General features: G+C 43.3%; 1 protein-coding gene across 4 annotated transcripts; it reads right to left on the reverse strand.

The window, feature by feature from the left end:
- Positions 1-1,380: 1,380 nt before the first annotated feature.
- arl6ip4 (ADP-ribosylation factor-like 6 interacting protein 4) lies at positions 1,381-19,338 on the reverse strand. Of its 4 annotated transcripts, none has more exons than XM_060843362.1 (5): positions 19,274-19,338; positions 12,343-12,809; positions 11,033-11,141; positions 8,295-8,364; positions 1,381-1,527 (listed from the first exon to the last, which is right to left on the reverse strand). In XM_060843362.1, the coding sequence occupies exons 2-5, from the start codon at positions 12,776-12,778 to the stop codon at positions 1,468-1,470; spliced, it is 675 nt and encodes a 224-aa protein (XP_060699345.1). In that variant the 5' UTR covers positions 12,779-12,809; positions 19,274-19,338; the 3' UTR covers positions 1,381-1,467. The 4 variants fall into 4 exon arrangements, with proteins under 4 accessions (XP_060699345.1, XP_060699342.1, XP_060699344.1 ...); XM_060843359.1 differs by having other exon boundaries at positions 11,033-11,150; XM_060843361.1 differs by lacking the exon at positions 19,274-19,338 and adding an exon at positions 15,338-15,389 and having other exon boundaries at positions 11,033-11,150.
- Between the last annotated feature and the right edge of the window lie 1,514 nt (positions 19,339-20,852).

Below are 20,852 nucleotides of genomic sequence, written 5' to 3' on the forward strand. Positions count from 1 at the left end.
CACCAGCAATCATCTCTCTTTCTAATGAGAAAGCAACCCCTTGGTTTGGTATCTTTTATAACTTTTTATCATTTACAGCAGGACACTTGGACAATCACAGTGCAATCAGGAAATTTTGACCCAATTGATTGAGACAGTTGAAGACTTAACAAGGATAAGGAGGAACCTAAATTTGGTGTCATTGGATTTCCAGAGACATTCAACAAGGCGCAGAGTATAGCTGGGGGTAAGATTATAGCATGTATACAGGATTATTTAACTAATAAGAAGAGAAGAGTAGTATAAATGGGTCATTTTCAGTTTGACTAAACTGTAATAAATGGACAGCTACATGAATCAGTGCTGAAGCCTCCAGTATTACCAATCACTAGCAATTATTTGGATGAAGCGACTAAATGAATGGTTACTAACTTTGTTGACACAAAGATAAAGGAAGTTGTGGAGAAGGCATGAATCCACAAATGAATATGGACAGGTTAATGAGGCAATTTTGTTTCCAGCTGGAGTCATAATGTGGGTCGGTGTACGTTGTTCACTTTGGCAGGAAAAATAAAAATGCAATATATTATGTAAATAGAGATTAAAGAACATCGCCAATTTGATGCACATGATACTTCAGACACCTACAGGCTGATTTGTAAAGCAAATGGAAAATCAGAATAAGGAACTTCTCCCAGAGTTGTACGGGACATTACATTTATTTGTGACCACATCTGGAGTATTGTCTATGGCTAGGTCATAATTGCATTAGAAACAACTCAAAAGAGGTTCACTCCACTGAATCCTGAGATTAAAGGGATTAGCTTACAAGGAAAACTTTGATAGTTTGGATCTGTATTCATTTGTGTTCAGGAGAATATGAGATCCTGAGATAACTTTACCAAGATAGATGTTGAAAAAATAGTTGCTGTCTGGAGAGAAGCTGGAACAAGGGAACGTGGTTTAAAATGAATCCCTTGTTTACGACAGAGATGAGGCTTTTCTCTCAGGGTCGGGAGTCTGTGGAAGCCTCTTCCCCAGAGAGTGGTCCTTGAACATTTTTATAGAGATTCCTATCTTTTTGATTCCCTTTTTGGTTACCAGGTTCAGCAAGGAAGTGAAACCATGATCTTAACAAAATTGTGAAGCAGGTACAAGGGGCCAATGGCCAACTCCTTATCATGTGAACGCTTTCTTCTTAATTGCTTCAAATAAAATTGTAATATCAGGCGCTGGGGGTAGCATATATCCACTGAGTTAACTTGAAACATCCACCTTATCTGTGTAATTCACTAGCAGTTTCAAATTCATTGTAAAACAATCAGCACAACTAATTCTAGTGGTTGATTAATGCTATTTGGAAGCTGAAACTTATTTTACAAAGAATAAACTGCACCACAATTTATTGACAGTTATATTTTAAAAAGATTCTAAATTGTAGCACATATTTGAGTTGAAAACACTAATCTCAAAGACTTCCATCACCAATCACTTTTGATTTAGGCCCATTCTCATCTGGAAAGTGAATCCATCGCCCATTGTTGCAAGCTGCAAAACCAAAATGTTATAATTAGTTTGGATAAACTGGGAATATTCTCCTGGATATAAAAGGAGTGACTTGATAAAAGCTGAACAAGATCATGACAGATTCAGTTTAAGATTTTAAGAAGCTTCCCATCAGCTGATGGTATGAAGATCAGGACACATTTAATGTTTTGACCAAGTGATTGGGATGGGCATGAAATGTTGGAAAATTGTTTTGGTACACAGAACATGGTATTGATCTAAAGTTTGTACCTGTGAATTGGTGGCAGTAGAGAAGATAAATAATTTTAAAAGAAAATTGGATGGGTACTTGAGAGAACTAGATAAGTAAAGCTACAAAGATAGACGGAGGGAATGGAACTAACTGGATTGCTTTACACCGAATTCATGGACTCAATGGGCTAAAACATTACATGTGTCCTGGAGCTTCATACTTCCAGCTAATCAGAAGCTGGTTTTTTTAACCTTAAACTGAATCTGTCACCTGTTTTGCATGATTTTAAGACAGACATTTTGATCAGGAAACTGTGTAAACCTTTACTGGCATTGAACAGCCATTTTATGTTGGAGAAATACAAGGAGGCCACTCAGCCCACTGAGGCTGTTCTGACCATGACGGTGGTGGAACCAGAGAAGATCTGATAATCCTCAACCCCACTTTTTTGCCTTTTCCCTATAACCTTTGATTCCCTTCCTGATCCAGCCTCTGCGGTCAAGATTTCCACAGATTCATTTCCCTTCCTAGAATCTCTCACAAGTGGAAACTGTCTCTTCACGTCTACTTTGTCAAGCATCCTAAGAACCTTATACAGTTCAATAAAGTCTTCTCTCATTCTTCCTCAATTCAATGAGTACAAGCCCAACCTATTTACCCTCTCTTCATAAGACAACCCCTCATACCCAGAATAAACCATTTGATCCTTTTCTGAGCTGCCTCCAATGCCAGTAAATCTTCCATTACTTAAGAGGACCAGAACTGTTCACAGTATTCCAGTTATGTATCATTTCATTTGAGGCATCCCTACGTTTAAATTCCATTCCCTTTGCCTTCCCTATTACCCACTGAACTTGGATGCTAGTTTTCTGGGGTTCATACACAAGTACCCCTAAATTCCTCTGAGTTGCAATTTTCCACCATCTTTCACATAAAAACATAGGAGCAGGTGTAGGCCATTTGGTCTCTCAAGCCTGTTCCACCATTTAAAATGACCATAACATGTTCTCGCACTTATTACCCTAATCCTGCCCTTCCCCCATATCCCTTGATCGTTTTAGCCACAAGAGGTATATATATATCTATTTCCTTCTTGAAAACACATATTTTGGCCTCAACCACTTTTGGTGATAGTGAATTCCAGAGGCTCACCACTCTCTGGGTGAAGAAATTTCTCCTCATCTCAGTCCTAAAAGGTTTGCTCCTTATCCTTAAGCCATGACCCCTGGCTGTGGATTCTCCCACCATCAGGAACATCCTTCCTGTTCAGTTCTGTTCGAATTTGATAGGTTTCTATGAAATCCCTCCTCATTCTATTAAACTCTAAGTGAATACAATCTTAATGGACTCAATCTCTCCTCCTGCGTCAGTCCTGCCATCCCAGGAATCAATTTGATAAACATTTTCTGCACCCCCTCGATAGCAGGCACATCCTTTCTCAGACCAAACCTGCAGACAATGTTCCAGCTGTGGTCTCACCAATGCCCTATCTTATTGCAGCAAGATATCCATGTTCCTGTACTCAAATCCTCGCCCTATAAAAGCCAACATACAGTTTGCTGCCCTCACTGCCTGCTGCACCCACACACCTACTTTCATCAACTGGTGCATCAGTAAACCCAGGTCTCATTGAACATTCCCCCTCTCAACTTACAGCCATTCAAATGGTCTGCCTTCCTAGTTCTGCTTCCAAAGTGGATAGTCTTACATTTGTGTACATTATACTGTATCTACTCCACTAACTCATAAGCATCTTCCTCACAACTGACTCTCCCATCCAGCTGTGTAACCTATTAATTTTGAGGTATTACATTTAGTTCCCTCATTTACATAATTAACATGATCCCTGAAGTACTCCAATAGTCACTGCCTGACATTCAGACACAGACCCTTTTACTCCTCCTCTTTATCTCCTGTCTGCTAACCAATTATCTATCCATTTAGGAAGAGGCTGAACAGGCTGGGGCTGTTTTCCCTGGAGCGTCGGAGACTGAGGGGTGACCTTATAGAGGTTTACAAATAAGTGGGGCATGGATAGGATAAATAGACAAAGTCTTTTCCCTGGGGTCGGTGAGTCCAGAACTAGAGGGCATAGGTTTAGGGTGAGAGGGGAAAGATATAAAAGAGACCTAAGGGGCAACAACATTTTCACACACAGGGTGGTACGTGTATGGAATGAGCCATCAGAGGAAGAGGTGGAGGCTGGTACAATTGCAACATTTAAAAGGCATCTGGATGGGTATATGAATAGGAAGGGTTTGGAGGGATATGGGCAGGGTGCTGACAGTTGGGATTAGATTGGGTTGGGATATCTGGTCAGCATGGACTGGTTGGACCGAAGGGTCTGTTTCCATGCTGTACACCTCTATGACTTTATGACTCTATCTCAATTCAACCCATGCAGTTTCATTTTACACATTAATCTTTCATGGGACTTTGTTGAAAGCCTTCTGCAAGTCCAACTTAACCACGTCCACCAGCTCCCCCTTGAAGAATTCCAGTAGATTGGTCAGGACCTGATTTCCCTTTTGTAAACCCAAGGTGACTGTGTCTGATTCTCCCTCTGTTTTCCAAGTGTGCTGTTAAAACATCCTTGATAATGATCTCTCGAATCTTCCTGACTACCAACATCAGACTGGTCTATAACTCCCGAAATCTCTCTACCTTGTTTTTGTTTTAAATACTGGGGATACATTAGCTTCCCTCCGATCTGTAGGAACTGTTCCAGAATCTAAAGAATCTTGGAAGGTGACCACCAATGCACCCACCATTTCTACGGCCATACGGATTAAATACTCTGGGATGTAGATGATCAGGCCCTTGGATTTATCAGCCTTCACTCCCATTAATTTCTCCAACACCATTTCTCTACTAATACAGACTAGCTCCAGTTCCTCACTCTCTCTAAACCCGTGATCACGTCATTTCTGGGACGTTATTCCTGTCCTCCTGTATGAAGACAGAAGCAAAGTTTAAATTCAGTTCATTAGCCGTGTCTTTGCTCCCCATTATAAACTCTCCTGTTTCAGACTGGGAGAGCTACATTAGTTTTTACCAATTTCTTTTCTCTTGACATACTGACAGAAACGTTCACAGACAGTTCTGTTCCCTGTAAACTTACTCCCATTCTCCATTTTCCCCTTCCCAGTCAATCCCTTGGTCATCCTTTGCTGATTTCTTAACTGTTCACAATCCTCATGTCTGTTATTTCTTGCCAATTTGTAAGCCTCGTTTTTTGCATCAAGTATTATCTCTAACTTCCCACGTAAGCCATAGTTTGGCCACAGTTCTCTTTACACTCTTGCAATAGAAAGGAATAAATAATTTTGGTAGTTAATCCATTCTCTCTTTGAACGTTTGCCATTAGCCAACCCTGTCATTTCTTTCAGTAACATTTCCCAACCCCATCCGGGTCAGCTCATGCCTCATATCACCACAGTTTCCCTTATAGAGATTCAGGATCTTGATCTCCAAATCAATTCATTCTCCAGCTGATGAAGAATTCTATCATTCTCTATTTAAATAATATTCATGTTTTCTATTCTTCCTGCCAAAGTACAGAACCTTACATTTTACAACATTCTATTCCATCTGTCAAGTGTTTGCACACAGTTTTACCCTGTCCATCTGCCTCGACAGATTCTGTCACCCTTGCTATTGTCTCACTCATTTTTAACTGACTACAATGTTGCTGGCTGTCAATTCTTCCTTTTTAATTCACAGTCATACAGCATAGAAACAGACCCTTCGGTCCAACTCGTCCATGCTGACCAGATATCCTAAACTGTTATCGTTCCAGTTGCCAGCATTTGGCTGACACCCCTCTGAATCCTTCCTATTCAGATACCCATCCAGATGCCTTTTAAATGTTGTAATTGTACCAGCCTCCACCACTTCCTCTGGCAGCTCATTCCATACACGTACCACCCTCTGCATGAAAAAGTTGCCCCTTAGGTCCCCTCTCACCTTAAACCTATGCCCTCTAGTTCTGGACTCCCCCATCCCTAGGGAAAAGACCCCATCTATTCACCATAGCTATGCCCCTCATGGTTTTATAAACCTCTATAAGGTCACCCCTCAGCCTCCGACGCTCCAGGGAAATCAGCCCCAGCCTGTTCTCCCTACAGTTCAAACCTTCCAACCCTGGCAACATCCTGGTAAATCTTTTCTAATCCCTTTCAAGTTTCAGGAAAACCAGAATCGCACGCAATATTCCAAAAGTGGCCTAACCAATGTCCTGTACAGCTGCAACGTGACCCCCCAACTCCCACATTCAACACTCTGACCAATAAAGGCAAGCATATCTCTACATTTTGAATATCTCTATCTGATCTCTTAACATTCTCTATTTTAATGAAGTTGTCGAGTTTATATTGTTCTTATTCTTGATAATCAATGCCCTCTCCATGGTCTCTGCACTCTTCCTAAGTAGAAACTTATTGGAACAATTGGACCTAATCGCAATCAAACAGTATTGTTTATAGAAAGAGAAACTGCTAGAGAAACTCAGCAGGTCTAGCAGCATCTGTGGAGACAGAAACAGAGTTGTCCTGTCTTTCTCTCCACAGATGTTAGATGATGCAGAGTGACGTTCTATGGGAGTGGGTTGGACAGTTTGTTTGTGATGCAGAGTGACACCAGCGGTGTGGATGCATTTCCTGTACTGGCTAGGTTACAGCATTTGCAGTTCTTTGATATTTTAAAATATTTTTACAGCTTTAACATTAATTTCTTGCTAAATTAAGAGCCAATTTTTACATGTTTTACCAATGTATCATAATGTCAGAAAATATGGCAATGAAATCCCCAAAGAAAACCTAACTTGAAGCGATCTAAGGAAAGGTGGTGTCGGTCTGGAAAGTGCTGCCTGGAAGGGTGGAAGAGGCCAGTTGTCTCACATCCTCTAAAAAAACTACCTGAATGATCACTCAGCCCTAACGTTCAGGGCTGTGGACCCAGTGCTGGCAAATAGGATCAGGTTGAATGTCAGATGTTTCTGCTGTGTTGGTGCAGACTCGATGGGCCAAAGGGCCTCTTTTACAATGCATGGCTCCAGGATTCCCTAAAACCTTAAACATGAGGTTACCACTGTTGTTGATGTATCTCTTTGGACACTGAAGCACAATCATTATTCACTTTCATACATCCATGCGGAAACTGGAGGAAAGCATTCATCCTGTGGATTCCATCTGTCATTTGGAAAGCTAACGGATTAGCTGCACCTTGACCCAGTTCATGTAACTTTGTTTGATAATCTCTGATACCCTTACAAACAAAACTCCTATCAATCTCAGTTTTGGAAATTGGAATTGACCCCCAGCATTCACAGGCTTTTCGGGGAAGAGTTTAAGATTTCCACTTCTCTGTGAAAAATGCTTTCTGATTTCTCCTCCAATAAATAACATTAAATTTAAGATCTGCTCCTTGTTTGGGATTCTCCCAACAGAGGAAATTGCTTCACAGTATCGACTCTATTGAATCTCTGACCACTTAAAGCATTTCAACAAGATAATCTGAAGTTAAAATAGACCTCCTTAACCTTCTAAAGTAAAGGGAATACAAGTCTAATCTGCGTAAACTATCATTATGTAACCTCTTTAGCCCCATTCTGATTCGGTGAATTTGCACTTCCATCCATCTGAGGCCAAGATACCTTCCACCAAAACAATTTTTAGTTAAACTACAAAACAGGTTGTGTCTCCTCTCCTTCAAGAGATGCCAGATGCTAAGACTTGCTACTTTCCAGGAGTCATGAACTAAACCAGGTGAACAAAAGCCTTGAATAAAGCTTCCTTGATCCTTTATTCTACATCACAGCTGTAGAGTAGGTTAGTAAAAGTAACCTGCTAGCCAGTTGACAGACCAGAACTTCAACTCTCCCATCTGATGTCCCTTTACTCAACAGAAACATTTATTCAGTGCTACTTTGGAATAAAAAGGCAAGGATATTAGATTAGATTAGATTCCTTGTTTTCCCTTCAGCCCAGCAAGTCCACATTGACCCTCTGAAGAGTAACCCACCCAGACCCGTTCCCCCTAACTAATGCACCCTAACCCGCACATCTTTGGACTGTGGGAGGAAACCGGAGCACCTGGAGGAAACTCATGCAGACACAGGGAGAATGTGCAAACTCCACACAGACAGTCACCCTAGGCTAGAATCGAACCCGGGTCCCTGGTGCTGTGAGGCAGCAGTGCTAACCACTGAGCCACCGTGCCACCCCAAAGGGAAGCTGCACAATGAAATATTGAGCAACAGCAGAGGATGGTTTCGATCCACTGACCTCTGGGTGATGGGTCCAGCGCACTCCCGCTGCGCCACTCGGCTGACAAAGGATAGGAGAAGGAATGCTTTTTTGGGAAAGCTTTTAACTGACATCACTCAAAATTTCCCAAGATGATCTCCACAGGGAGTCCTACTATAAAACTGCAAAAGTTAAAACAAGGAAAAAAACTCAGCTCACTGAAACCACTTTCTGTTGTGCAATGAGTGATCATCAAAATCTCACTCAAAATGACCTTCAGAAAAAGTTCAGGCCAGGAGCTTTTTTTTTACCTTATTTATTTCTTTATGTCTCTCTCTGCTAACAATTTCTTCCAGAACTTCACCATCACCTTTAATCATCCTGCAAAGTGATTTAAAATACAAGTTAACACACTTGCTTAATTTTTAGATTTTTAGATCCAGAAGCAATAAAAGCAGCGTTATTACCCCGTTCAAAGAAAAATCTTCACTCTAACACACAGACTTATGAATACTTGCAGCATAGGAACATGGGTTTCCGTTCCCAAACAAGCTTAATCCTATTGGCTATCTAACCAGGACAGGAAAGCCCCACAGTAAGACTAATACCTCCCTCCCTGATCTGTTTATGGGTTAGGTATGGCTTAGCTGACAGCACTTGTGTCTCTAAATTACAAGGTTTTAGACTGAATCCCATTCCAAGATTTGAGCTCCAATATCCAGGCAGACCCATCAATGCAGTACTGAAGGAATGCCACACTATCGGAGGTGCCACATTTCAGGTGGAGACAGTAAAGAGGGGTGCCAACTCCTTACTTGAGTAAACACAAAGATTCCTTAGCGATATTTCAAAGAAACAGGGAGAATTACTGACTCAATACTTATCCTTCAATGTATCTGGTCATTATCATATCTTGCTACATATAATTAGCTCGCATGTTTCCTACATTATACCAGTAACTACATTTCAATGTGTTTCTTTGGTTAGACTCTAAAATTGAACATATGCCGGCCATTCAACAGACTCACAGCTGACCTGAGATTCCTCATGTCCACTTTCCTGATCCTTCCCGATAACCCTTGATTCTCCGACTGAGTAAGAATCTGTCTCAGCCTCAAAGACTCTGTCCCCACAGCTTTCAGTGGCAAGGTGTTCCAGAGACTTTCGGCTCTCCTAATCCCAGACTGAAATCAGTGCCCCTTTATTCTGAGACTGTGCCCTCTGGTCCTAGACCCTCCCATGAGGAGAAACATCCTCTCAGTGTTTACCCTGTCGTGCCCCTTAACAACCCGATATCTTTCAGTGTGATCACCTCTCATTCTTCTAACCTCCCAGCCTGTTTAGCCTTTACACAGAAGACAATCCCTCCAGGCCCGGGATCATCCCAGTGAACCTTCTCTGAGCTGTATTCAATAAAGTTATATCTTTTCCTAAGCAGAAGACCAAAACCGCTCACATTCCGTGTACAAGTCTCCCGCCCTCCCGAGTCCCTTTGTGTCACACTTTTCTGCAGTTTTTCTCTGTTTAAATAATATTCTGTTCTTTTGTTCTCCCTTCCATAACGAAGAACTCCACATTATACTCCATTTCACAGGTTTTTTTACTCCCTTATTTAACCTATTGATATCTCTCTGTAAACTATTTGTATCCCTTTCACAACTTGTCTTTCCACCTATTTTTGTGTCATCTGCAATATGTGGTTTCAGTACATTCACTTCCTTCCTCTAAGTCAGACGCTGTTGGTTGTAAAATGCTTTGAGATCTCTGGTAGTTATGACAATATAAACACAGGTCTTCATTTTAATCAGATCAGCCACGACTTACTGAAATACGGAGCAGTTCAAGGGACTGAATGGTCTATTTCAGTTCTTATTTGTTATGTTCCAACACACTCTATTCTGATCATCAGCAACATTTCAAATTGCTCAGATGAACACAATACGACAAAGACTTTGAATTAAACCACTATATTCGGAAGGGTTACCCTACGTAATCTTCTCTGTTGCAGAAGTATTGTACTGATGTCAACACATGAGCAACTCCTTGTTGGGAGTACACAATGCAGCACTGAAGTCCCCGATCCTTGGTTTGTAGCTCAGCACTGCCTCAGTCTGGGCGTGTGGGGACTGGAGCTCCAATTTGGAATACAGGTTAAAATGCAGTCGGTGTGAATGACTGTCAAACTGTCCCTGTCACCCTCACAGAATAAGTTATGAGGGAATGTAAATTCCTCTTATCATTCAGAACTAACTCCTCTCTCTCGGCTGATGTGAAGATGGTCATGATCATGGAAGTTGTGAATTCCTTTATGTCACACTGTTCTCTCAGGGAAATGCATGTAACACAAACCCCACTCTTTGACATTCTTTTTGAGACATACAGATCTAGAAGCAGCAGATAAATCCCAGAACACACTGAAAACTAGAACACTTTGGAGTGAAGTTCAATCCTTCTATGAGAACTCACTGCAGTCAGTGTGTGATAAACAGTGCCACCAACTGAAACCACAGTTATTACAGATCTCAACTCAACTGTTTTCTTTGGATTGGATTATCTCTGCAAGATATGGGCTTAAGGTTCAATTATTTTCTTATCAATCATAAAAGAAACATTTTCTCCAATGTATTTTCCATTCAACTTCCTTAAAAGAAATACACAAAAAGTGTTCTTCAATTGTTTTAAAATTACAGATCTTTTGAGGGGCAAATCTGCGGTGAAATCATTAGCATACAGATGCTGCCAGCTGTGATTCCCGACCAGGACCTGCAGGTCACACCAGGCTCCACCTCATCGAGGACATTACAGTGGATCTTCGAAAGGAAGTGAAATTCCACAATGTCACAGGGAACTGACATCACTTCCATGTAGTTTTTACTGAGAGCTGCTTGATAATCTGCAAAGTTTCAAAGTAAAATGTGATCACATTAGTTTAATCCACTGACCTTACCTTGACCTGCTCCGAGTTAACCCATTAACTTTACCTTGACCTGCTCTGGGTTAACCCATTAACTTTACCTTAACCTGCTCCGAGTTAACCCATTAACTTTACCTTAACCTGCCAGTCTCTGGATCCACAACACGCCGAATGACACTTTGCCTGGCTTCCCACTCCTCCTTTGTCATTGGTCGCATGGCCTGAATTCGAGTTTTCTGTTCATCTGTAACAACTAAAAGTGACATTAGTTCGAGCGAGGTACATGCATGTGCTACAGCGAGGGAAACACGTGTTATAACATTTGCTGTCCTTTTCATTTGCACCGTTTTAAAGGAAAATTGAAAAGTGGTGACCCAGAATAGCTGCTACCTCTCTCCGTGGGGAAAGGTGTTGGTAAATTTGGGACAGAAGAGGGATAGCAGTTGAAGGGAAGGTTCTGGATAATTCTAAACGTAAAGAGGAAGGTTGTTAATTACTAGAAATTTAAAAATTCCTGTGGTGCAGGGTCTTTTATTCATTTTATTAATTTTGAAATGTTGACACTGCTATCTATGCTCAGCATTTATTGCCTGTCCCTAGTTGCCCCTTGAGGAGATGGGGGTGAGCTGCCTTCTTGACCCGCTGCAGTCCATGTGCTGTGGGTAGACCCACAATGTCCCTGAGGGAGGGAATTCCAGGATTCTGACCCAGTGACACTGAAGGAATGGTGATATATTTCCAAATCTGGATGGGGAGGGGCTGCGGGATGGTGTCCTCAGCCAGTCAGATACTCTCTCAGTTACTCCATGGTGGTGTGGGATTGGAATCACCGAGGTCCTGAAGGGATGAGGGACAGAACTTCCCTAAAAGATAAGTGAGAAGCAGTTGGGTCTCTCTAACAGACTCAAGGGTTTTCATTTGAGGTTTAAAACAAACCTGAAATCAATTGAGACAGTGGGTTCAGCCCTCTCACTCTCCAGATTGGTGACCCTCGGGGTTTTTCTTACTGACCTCACACTGCCTGCTCCCACCCAGAGAAGACTCAATATTCTCCATGAATATCTCCTGGACCGAACAGGGAACTTTCCAGCCACTTTATATCTCTCCCTTCAGTCAGTGGTACTCACTGCTCTCCATCTATACCTCCCTCAGTTTTCCAGGCCCTCTCTTTTTTTGCCCCCATTGTCATATAGATCATGGTGTTTCTCTCTGTCCCACATTCTGTGTGAACAGCATCCCCCCCCCACACCCCCACCACCATCCTCCCTGGAAGTTCAGTCAACAATGAGAGCAGCTTCTGTCCACACACGACTGCGATTGGAAATTGTTATTATCATTTAGTTTTGGATTTATAACAAAAGTGGAATCCAACAGTTTGACTTGGTCAGGCCCATGTTAAACAAACACGAACAGACGTACAGAGCCCCGTGGTGATACAGCACTACCTTTTTCAGTATGTTCTGCTTCCAAACACTCCGTCACTGCCTCACTCGGAATCCTGCCTTCACCGGGAGGTTCCTGCGATGGCTTCACTGGCAACACTTTTCTTTTCTCCTTTTCCCTTTTCTTCTTTCTTTTCCTGTCTTTATCTTTTTTCTTTTTTGAACGGTGACTCCTTTTTTTATGCTTTCCTTTCCCTGAAGACAAAGAGGAGGATGACGTTGAAGATGATGAATGGCATTTTGGTTTGATTGGATTTCCAGGGGTGGTGAGCTCAGCCGTGCTGAGTCCCCGAGCTGAGCTTCGGGAACGTTTGTGAGACACAGTGGGGCTCCTGCTGCTTCGCTCCCTTTTCTTCTTTTCTTCCTTTTTCTTAACTTTAGTTCTCGATCCATGTTCATTCCTAGTTCGCAAATCTTCTCTCGAACGACTGCGACCCATTGTTGTTTGTTCCAAAGATTACATCAAACATCTAAAAGAAAGATGTTGTAGTATCAGTCCCCACCTCCTTTATAAAACACAACCAGATATCCAAACACTGCACTGCGCAATGCCAACTGCATTCCAGTGAAATAACAACCATATTCTTAAATAATGACCATATTATTCTAAAACAGCAGTTTATCATTTCTAGGCAGAACAATCTGACTCCAAATGTAATGAATAATTCCAAATGCTCTATTGTTAATGATACGCTGAGCTGAGAGAGTAGAATAAAAATCAAAAGCAGTGATACTCTGTAAGGTAGTGATTTGATGTTTTCTGATGGAGGGTACAGTATATGTGAGCAAACTGGGAGTGTAATTACAATCATGTATGAGTTGGGAGGGGGGCAATCATTCCTTCAGCTGCTGCATTACTCAGTAAGATAATGGTTGATGTGACTGTAACCGCGACCTGACATTTCCACCCATTATGGGCAATCATCAACTTACGAATCAAAAATCTACATACCTATCTCTTAAAAATATTTACTGACCATTAGTGAGGTTTGAGAAGATTTGTAGCTCAGGTCGAGGTTCTGGATGTAAGTTTGCTCGCTGAGCTGGAAGGTTCGTTTTCAGACGTTTCGTCACCCTACTAGGTAACATCATCAGTGAGCCTCTGGTGAAGCACTGGTGATATGGTCAGCTTTTTATTTATGTGTTTAGGTTTCCTTGGGTTGGTGATGCCATTTCCTGTTCTTTTTCTCAAATGGGATCCAAGTCAATGTGTTCGTTGATAGAGTTCCGGTTGGAATGCCGTGCTTCTAGGAATTCTTGTGCATGTCTCTGTTTGGCTTGTCCTAGGATGGATGTGTTGTCCCAGTCGAAGTGGTGTCCTTCCTTATCTGTATGTAAGGATACTAGTGAGAGAGGGTCATGTCATTTTGTGGCTAGTTGGTGTTCATGGATCCTGGTGGCTAGTTTTCTGCCTGTTTGTCCAAGGTATCTGCTGATTTCTCAGCAACAAACCCAAACAAGCCGACACAATGCATCCAGAAACCCTCGCCATTCTCCCCTACATCAAAGACATCTCAGAAATGACTGCCAGACTACCCAGACCCCTCAGCATCATGGTAAACCACAAACCAACCAACACACTAAAACAGCAGCTAATGAACTTGAACGACCTTAAACAGACAACGAGCAAAACTAATGTCATTTACAAAATACTGTGCAAGAACACTACATTGGACAAACAGGCAGGAAACTAGCCACCAGGATACATGAACATCAACTAGCCAAAAAACGACATGACCCTCTCTCACTAGTATCCTCACATACAGATGAGGAAGGACACCACTTTAACTAGGGACAGAATAGGGCCCCTTAAGGATCAGCAAGGCGGCCTTTGTATGGAGCCGCAGAAGCTGGGGATGATACTAAATGAGTATTTTGCATCAGTGTTTACTGTGGAAAAGGACATGGAAGATATAGACTGTAGGGAAATAGATGGTGGCATCTTAAAAAATGCCCATAATACAGGAGAGGAAGTGCTGGTTGTCCTGAAACACATAAATCCACAGGACCTGATCAGGTGTACCCTAGAACTCTGTGGAAAGCTAGGGAAGTGATTGTTGGGCCTCTTGCTGAGATATTTGTATCATCGATAGGCACAGATGAGTTGCTGGAAGACTGGAGGTTGGCTAACATGGTGCCTCTGTTTAAGAAGGGTGGTAAGGACAAGCCAGGGAACTGTAGACTAGTGAGCCTGACGTCGGTGGTGGGTAAGTTGCTGGAGAGAATCTGGAGGGACAGGATGTCCATATATTTGCTGTGATGGTGGAGGGCTGTTTTTCAGATTGGAGGCCTGTGACCAGTGGAGTGCCACAAGGATCGCTGTTGGGCACTCTACTTTTTGTCATTTATATAAATGTTTTGGATGTGAACATAAGAGGTACAGTTAGTAAGTTTGCAGATGACAACAAAATTGGAGGTGTAGTGGACAGCGAAGAGGGTTACCTCAGATTACAACAGGATCTAGACCAGATGGGCCAATGGGCTGAGAAGTGGCAGATGGAGTTTAATTCAGATAAATGCAAGGTGCTCCATTTTGGGAAAACAAATCTTAGCAGGATTTATACACTTAAGAATCATAGAGCCATAGGAATGTACAGAATGGAAACAGACCCTTTGGTCCAACCCGTCCATGCCGACCAGAGATCCTAACCTAATCTAGTCCCACCTGCCAGCACCCAGCCCATATCCTTCCAAACCCTTCCTATTCATATACCCATCCAGATGCCTTTTAAATGTTGCAATTGTACCAGCCTCCACCACATCCTCTGGCAGCTCATTCCATACAAGTTCCATCCTCTGTGTGAAAAAGTTGCCCCTTAGGTCTCTTTTTTATCTTTCCCCTCTCACCCTAAACCTATGCCCTCTAGTTCTGGACTCCCAACCCCAGGAAAACGATGTTGTCTATTTATCCTATCCATGTCCCTCATGATTTTATAAACCTCCACAGGGTCACCCCTCGGCCTCCGACGCTCCGGGGAAAACCTCTCATTCTTCTCACCTGCAACTCCAAGCCCATCCTTTTCTCAAAGGGCAAGCCTCCCATCCCAGGTATCAGTCAAGGGAACCTTCTCTCAATCTGTGCAACAGGTGGGAAGACAAGGGCTGAGACAGAGTGTGCACAAAGGGGTACGTACAGAGGTTAAACAGTGGCATAATCTTAGCAGGTGGAACATAATGTGGGAAAATGAGAGGTTTTGTACTTTGACAGGAAAAGCAGAAGATTTTGAATGGAGAAAGATTGTGGAAAGTTCCTGCTGAGAGGAATTTGTAAGTCCTCATGTGTGAATCAGAAGAAGGTGTCACACAGTTCAGCAGTTACCAGGTAAAAGGCTATTTTACCATTCGCCTTTCTTCAAAGAGTATAAAAGTAAGGAGGGCTTGCTAAAATTATATCAGACACAAGTCAATAGTAGACCACAAAACTACAAACTGTTTGGTCCCAATTTGAAGGTAAGATGGCATCAGAAACAGTCTGGAGAGGGTTTACTAGATTAATCCCATGTAGGAAGGAATTGTCTTACGTGGAAAAGTTGAGCCTATACTCAGTGGAGTTAAGAAAAATGACATGTTTATAACATATAGGATTTGATTTGATTTATTGTTCTCATTTACCCAAGTACAGAGAAAACCATTGTTTTGCGAGCTGTACAGGCAGTTCCCAGAGTACAAGGACAGACAGATGACAGGCTGCCGAGACAGAGCGATGTATACAAGGTGAAAATTGAAATGTGGAGCTTGTTCAAGGAACACCTACTGCGTGTCCTTGGTAAGTATGTACCTGTTGGGCAGGGAGGAAGTGGTCAAGTGAGGGAGCTGTGGTTTACTAAAGAAGTTGACTCTCTTGTCAAGAGGAAGGCGGCGGCTTATGTTAGAATGTGAAAGCTCAGTTAGGGCACTTGAGAGTTACAAGTTAGCCAGGAAGGGCCTAAAGAGAGAGGTAAGAAGAGCCAGGAGGGGACATGAGAAGTCTTTGACAGGAATGATCAAGGAAAACCCTAAAGATATGTCATGAGTAAAAGAATGACTTGGGTAAGATGAGGGCCAGTCAAGGACAGCACTGGGAAGTTGTGCATGGAGTCTGAAGCGATAGGAGAGGTGCTAAATGAACACTTTTTGTCAGTATTCACACAGGAAAAAGATAATGTTGTTGGGGAGAATACTGAGACACAGGCTATTAGATTAGATGGGATTGAGGTTCACAAGGAGGAGGTGTTAGCAATTCTGGAAAGTGTGAAAGACGGAATTTATCCCAGGATTCTCTGAAAAGCCAGGGAGGAGGTTGCAGAGCCTTTGGCTTTGATCTTTACATTGTCATTGTCTACAAGAATAGTGCCAGAAGACTGGAGGATAGCAATTGTTGTTCCCTTGTTCAACAAGGGGAGTAGAGACGACCCTGGTAATTATAGACCAGTGAGCCTTACTTCGGTTGTGGGTAAAGTGTTGGAAAAGGTTATAAGAGATAGGATTTATAATCATCTAGAGAGGAATAAGTTGATTAGGGATAGTCAGCACGGTTTTGTGAAGGGTAGGTCATGCCTCATAAACCTTATTGAGTTCTTTGAGGAGGTGACCAAACAGGTGGATGAGGGTAAAGCTGTTGATGTGGTGTATATGAATTTCAGTGAGGTGTTTGATAAGGTTCCCCATGGAAGGCTATTGTACAAAATACAGAGGCATGGGATTGAGGGTGATTTAGCAGTTTGAATCAGTAATTGGCTAGTTGAAAGATGACAGAAGATGGTGGTTGATGGGGAATGTTCATCCTGGAGTTCAGTTACAACTGGGGAACCGCAAGGATCTGTTTCAGGTCCACTGCTGTTTGTCATTTTGATAAATGACCTGGAGGAGGCAGTGGAAGGATGGGTTAGTAAATTTGCCGATGACACTAAAGTTGGTGGATAGTGCGGAAGGATGTTGCAGGTTACAGAGGGATATAGATAAGCTGCAGCGCTGGGCTGAGAGGTGGCAAATCAAGTTTAATGCGGAAAAGTGTGAGGTGATTCCGTTTGGAAGGAGCAACAGAAATACACAGAGGACTGGGCTAATGGAAAGATTCTTGGTAGTGTAGATGAACAGAGACATCTCAATGTTCATGTGCATAGATCCCTGAAAGTCGCCACCCAGGTTGATAGGGTTGTTAAGAAGGCATACGGTGTGTTAATTTTTATTGGTAGGATTGACTTTTGGAGCCACGAGGTTATGCTACAGCTGTACAAAACTCTGGTGCGGCCGCACTTGGAGTATTGTGTACAGTTCTGCTCACCGCATTATAAGGAGGATGTGGAAGCTTTGGAAAGGGTGCGGAGGAGATTTACCAGGATGTTGCCTGGTATAGAGGGAAGGTCTTACGAGGAAAGGCTGAGGTACTTGAGGAAGTTCTTCCTCGAAATAAGAAGGTTGAGAGGTGATTTAATAGACAGAAGTGGAGATGCTGGAGATTAGAGTGGTGCTGGAAAAGCACAGCAAGTCAAGCAGCATCCGAGGAGCAGGAATTTCCTGATGAAGGGCTTTTACCCAAAAGGTTGATTTCTCTGCTCCTTGGATGCTGCCTGACCTGCTGTGCTTTTCCAGCACCACTCTAAAGGTGACTTAATAGACATACAAGATAATCAGAGGGTTAGATAGGGTGGACAGGGAGAGCCTTTTTCCAAGAATGGTGGCAACGAGCACGAGGGGGGCATAGCTTTAAATTGAGGGATGATAGATATAGGACAGATGTCAGAGGTAAGTTCTTTACTCAGAGAGAGGTTAGGGTGTGCCTTACTTCTGCTTGTACTGACTGCAACAGCAGTAGAGTCACCAACCTTCAGGGCATTTAAATGGTAATTGGATAAACATATGGATGGTAATGGAATAGTGTAGGTCAGTTGGGGTTCAGATTAGTTCCACAGTTGGTGCAACATCAAGGGCCGAAAGGCCTGTACTACACAGCAGGTACAGAGCAAGGTCAACATTAAGGATATTCAAGGATGAGATAGACAAATTTTAATCATGAAGGGAATCGGGATTTATGGGAAAAGGCAGGAACGTGGAGTTGAGAATGATCAGATCAGCCATGAGCTAGTATTTCCAAGTATGGTGACGGCGAGCGCGAGGGGCATTGCTTTAAACTGAGGGGTGATAGATTTAGGACACATGTCAGAGGTAGTTTCTTTACTCAGAGAGTGGTAGGGGTTTGGAACACGCTGCCTGCAGCAGGAGGAGATTCGCCAACTTTCAGGGCATTTAAATGGTCATTGGATAAACATACGGATGGTAATGGGATAGTGGTGGACAGATGGGGGTCAGCACAACATCGAGGGCCAAAGGGCCTGTACTGCGCTGGAATGTTGTAGTTCACTACAACAACTACTCGGATCACTCACATTGTTGTTCTGGCAACTTGTATTTTATAAACAGCTGCTGTATTTCCCACATTACAGCAATTACAGCCATCTTCAAGCAGCACCGAGGGAGTGCCGCACTGTCGGAGGGTCAGTGCCGAGGGAGTGCCGCACTGTCGGAGGGTCAGTGCTGAGGGAGTGGGCACTGTCGGAGGGTCAGTGCTGAGGGAGTGGGCACTGTCGGAGGGTCAGTGCTGAGGGAGTGCCGCACTGTCGGAGGGTCAGTGCTGAGGGAGTGGGCACTGTCGGAGGGTCAGTGCTGAGGGAGTGCCGCACTGTTGGAGGGTCAGTGCTGAGGGAGTGCCGCACTGTCGGAGGGTCAGTGCTGAGGGAGCACCGCACTGTCGGAGGGTCAGTGCCGAGGGAGCGCCGCACTGTCGGAGGGTCAGTGCTGAGGGTGTGCCGCACTGTCGGAGGGTCAGTGCTGAGGGAGTGCCGCACTGTCGGGGGTTATTTTATAAAACGGGGGGGGGGGGGGTGGGTGCAGTTCCCGCCTTGCCCCCGAGTCCCCGGTCGATGTTGTGCATTTCCCTAGCGCCAGTTGTTTTTACCTCACTGTCCGTTCTTCAGGTTGTATCCCGCACCCGCCCCCTCCCCCGAGCATTTCCGGTGACCGGGCTGTGTGTGTGACACTGATTCCTGTTCGTCCGGAAACCGGACCCGCTGCAGAAAGTTCCTTGCTCCCAAAATGATGTCAATTTCAACAATCTTCAGAGCTCAGAATGATTAAAAGATTTTCTTTAAAACAACCAAATAAATAATAAATAGAATAATTTCTGTAGGAAGACCATTCCCCAACTTTGGTTTGATAATTTCCAGGTGAGCTGATCAAATATCACTTGGCCACTGTTTCTAATATTCTTGCAGTGACCAATTACATCATCATACAAAATATTTGACTTTTTTAGGAAGTTACTAACTTATAAATCCATTAAATGACATAAAACATTTAAAATAATACCCAATTCCCCATTCCAGCCCAATGGTGCTAGTTGAGAACTCTTGTTGGAATATCTGAAACTATCAATCAGTCTCCAGTAAAATCACACAAAAAGCAAGAACATATTTCACATCCTTGTCATTCCATCCCTGACAGACATTGTTGTTAATTCTGGGTTAAACCCTGTTTGGTGTATGCTAACAGCTCCACTATGAGGTGGTTCAGTCACAGATGTTTTTAAAGACAGTGTGATGAGGCAGCAACATTTGATGAGCTATTTTCACATTCCTTTTCACAGACAGATCAGCTTTTCCACTTCTGCGGAAACATCATATTGGATTCAAAACATTAACTCTGGTTCTCTCTCCACATATATTGCCAGAAATGCTGATTTTCCAGCAGTTTTTGTATTTATTTTGATTTCTGCTCATTTGGGCGGCACGGTGGCACAGTGGTTAGGACTGCTGCCTCACAGCGCCAGAGACCCGGGTTCAATTCCCGACTCAGGCGACTGACTGTGTGGAGTTTGCACGTTCTCCCCGTGTCTGCGTAGGTTTCCTCCGGGTGCTCCGGTTTCCTCCCACAGTCCAAAGATGTGTGGGTCAGGTGAATTGGCCATGCTAAATTGCCCGTAGTGTTAGGTAAGGGGTATATGTAGGGGTATGGGTGGGTTGCGCTTCAGTGGGTCGGTGTGGACTTGTTGGGCCGAAGGGCCTGTTTCCACACTGTAAGTAATCTAATCATTTCCTGAAAATCGCATCCTCCAGAGGTCACAGATGAAAGTGACTGTCTCCCAGCTGTCAGTGTCCATCACCTTCATAGCTCTCTTACCATATCCCTGAAACAGGGCACGGCGTGGGGGGTGAAGGAGGTGGTGGCCCCATGGCTAGTGGTTACCACTGCTACTTCACTGCACTAAGGACACAGGTTCATTTCCAGCCTCAGGTGACTGTGTGGAATTTGCACATTCTCCCCATGTCTGTGTGGATTTCCTCCCACAGTTCAAAGATGTGCAGGTTAGATGGGTTGGAAATGGGAAGTGCAGAGTTACATGTATAGGATAGCAATGTGGGATGCTGTTCAGAGGCTTGATGTGGACTCAGTAGTTTGAATATCTGCTTTTACACCGTGGGGATTCTGCGATATCTGTGAGTGAGCCAGCACAGATGTCATTGGTTTAGCATTAAGTG

The sequence above is a fragment of the Hemiscyllium ocellatum genome, chromosome 24 (genome assembly GCF_020745735.1).
Source record: "Hemiscyllium ocellatum isolate sHemOce1 chromosome 24, sHemOce1.pat.X.cur, whole genome shotgun sequence".
NCBI lineage: Eukaryota > Metazoa > Chordata > Chondrichthyes > Orectolobiformes > Hemiscylliidae > Hemiscyllium > Hemiscyllium ocellatum.

Excerpts from the sequence above, each read along its gene's own strand:
- arl6ip4 (XM_060843359.1), bottom strand. The coding sequence starts at position 12,778 with ATGGGTCGCAGTCGTTCGAGAGAAGATTTGCGAACTAGGAATGAACAT. Across the intron at positions 11,151-12,342 it reads AGCAGAACATACTGAAAAAG|TTGTTACAGATGAACAGAAA; the intron begins GTAGTGCTGTAT and ends TGTCACTTTTAG. Across the intron at positions 8,365-11,032 it reads CCAGAGACTGGCAGGTTAAG|GATGATTAAAGGTGATGGTG; the intron begins GTAAAGTTAATG and ends ATCACTTTGCAG.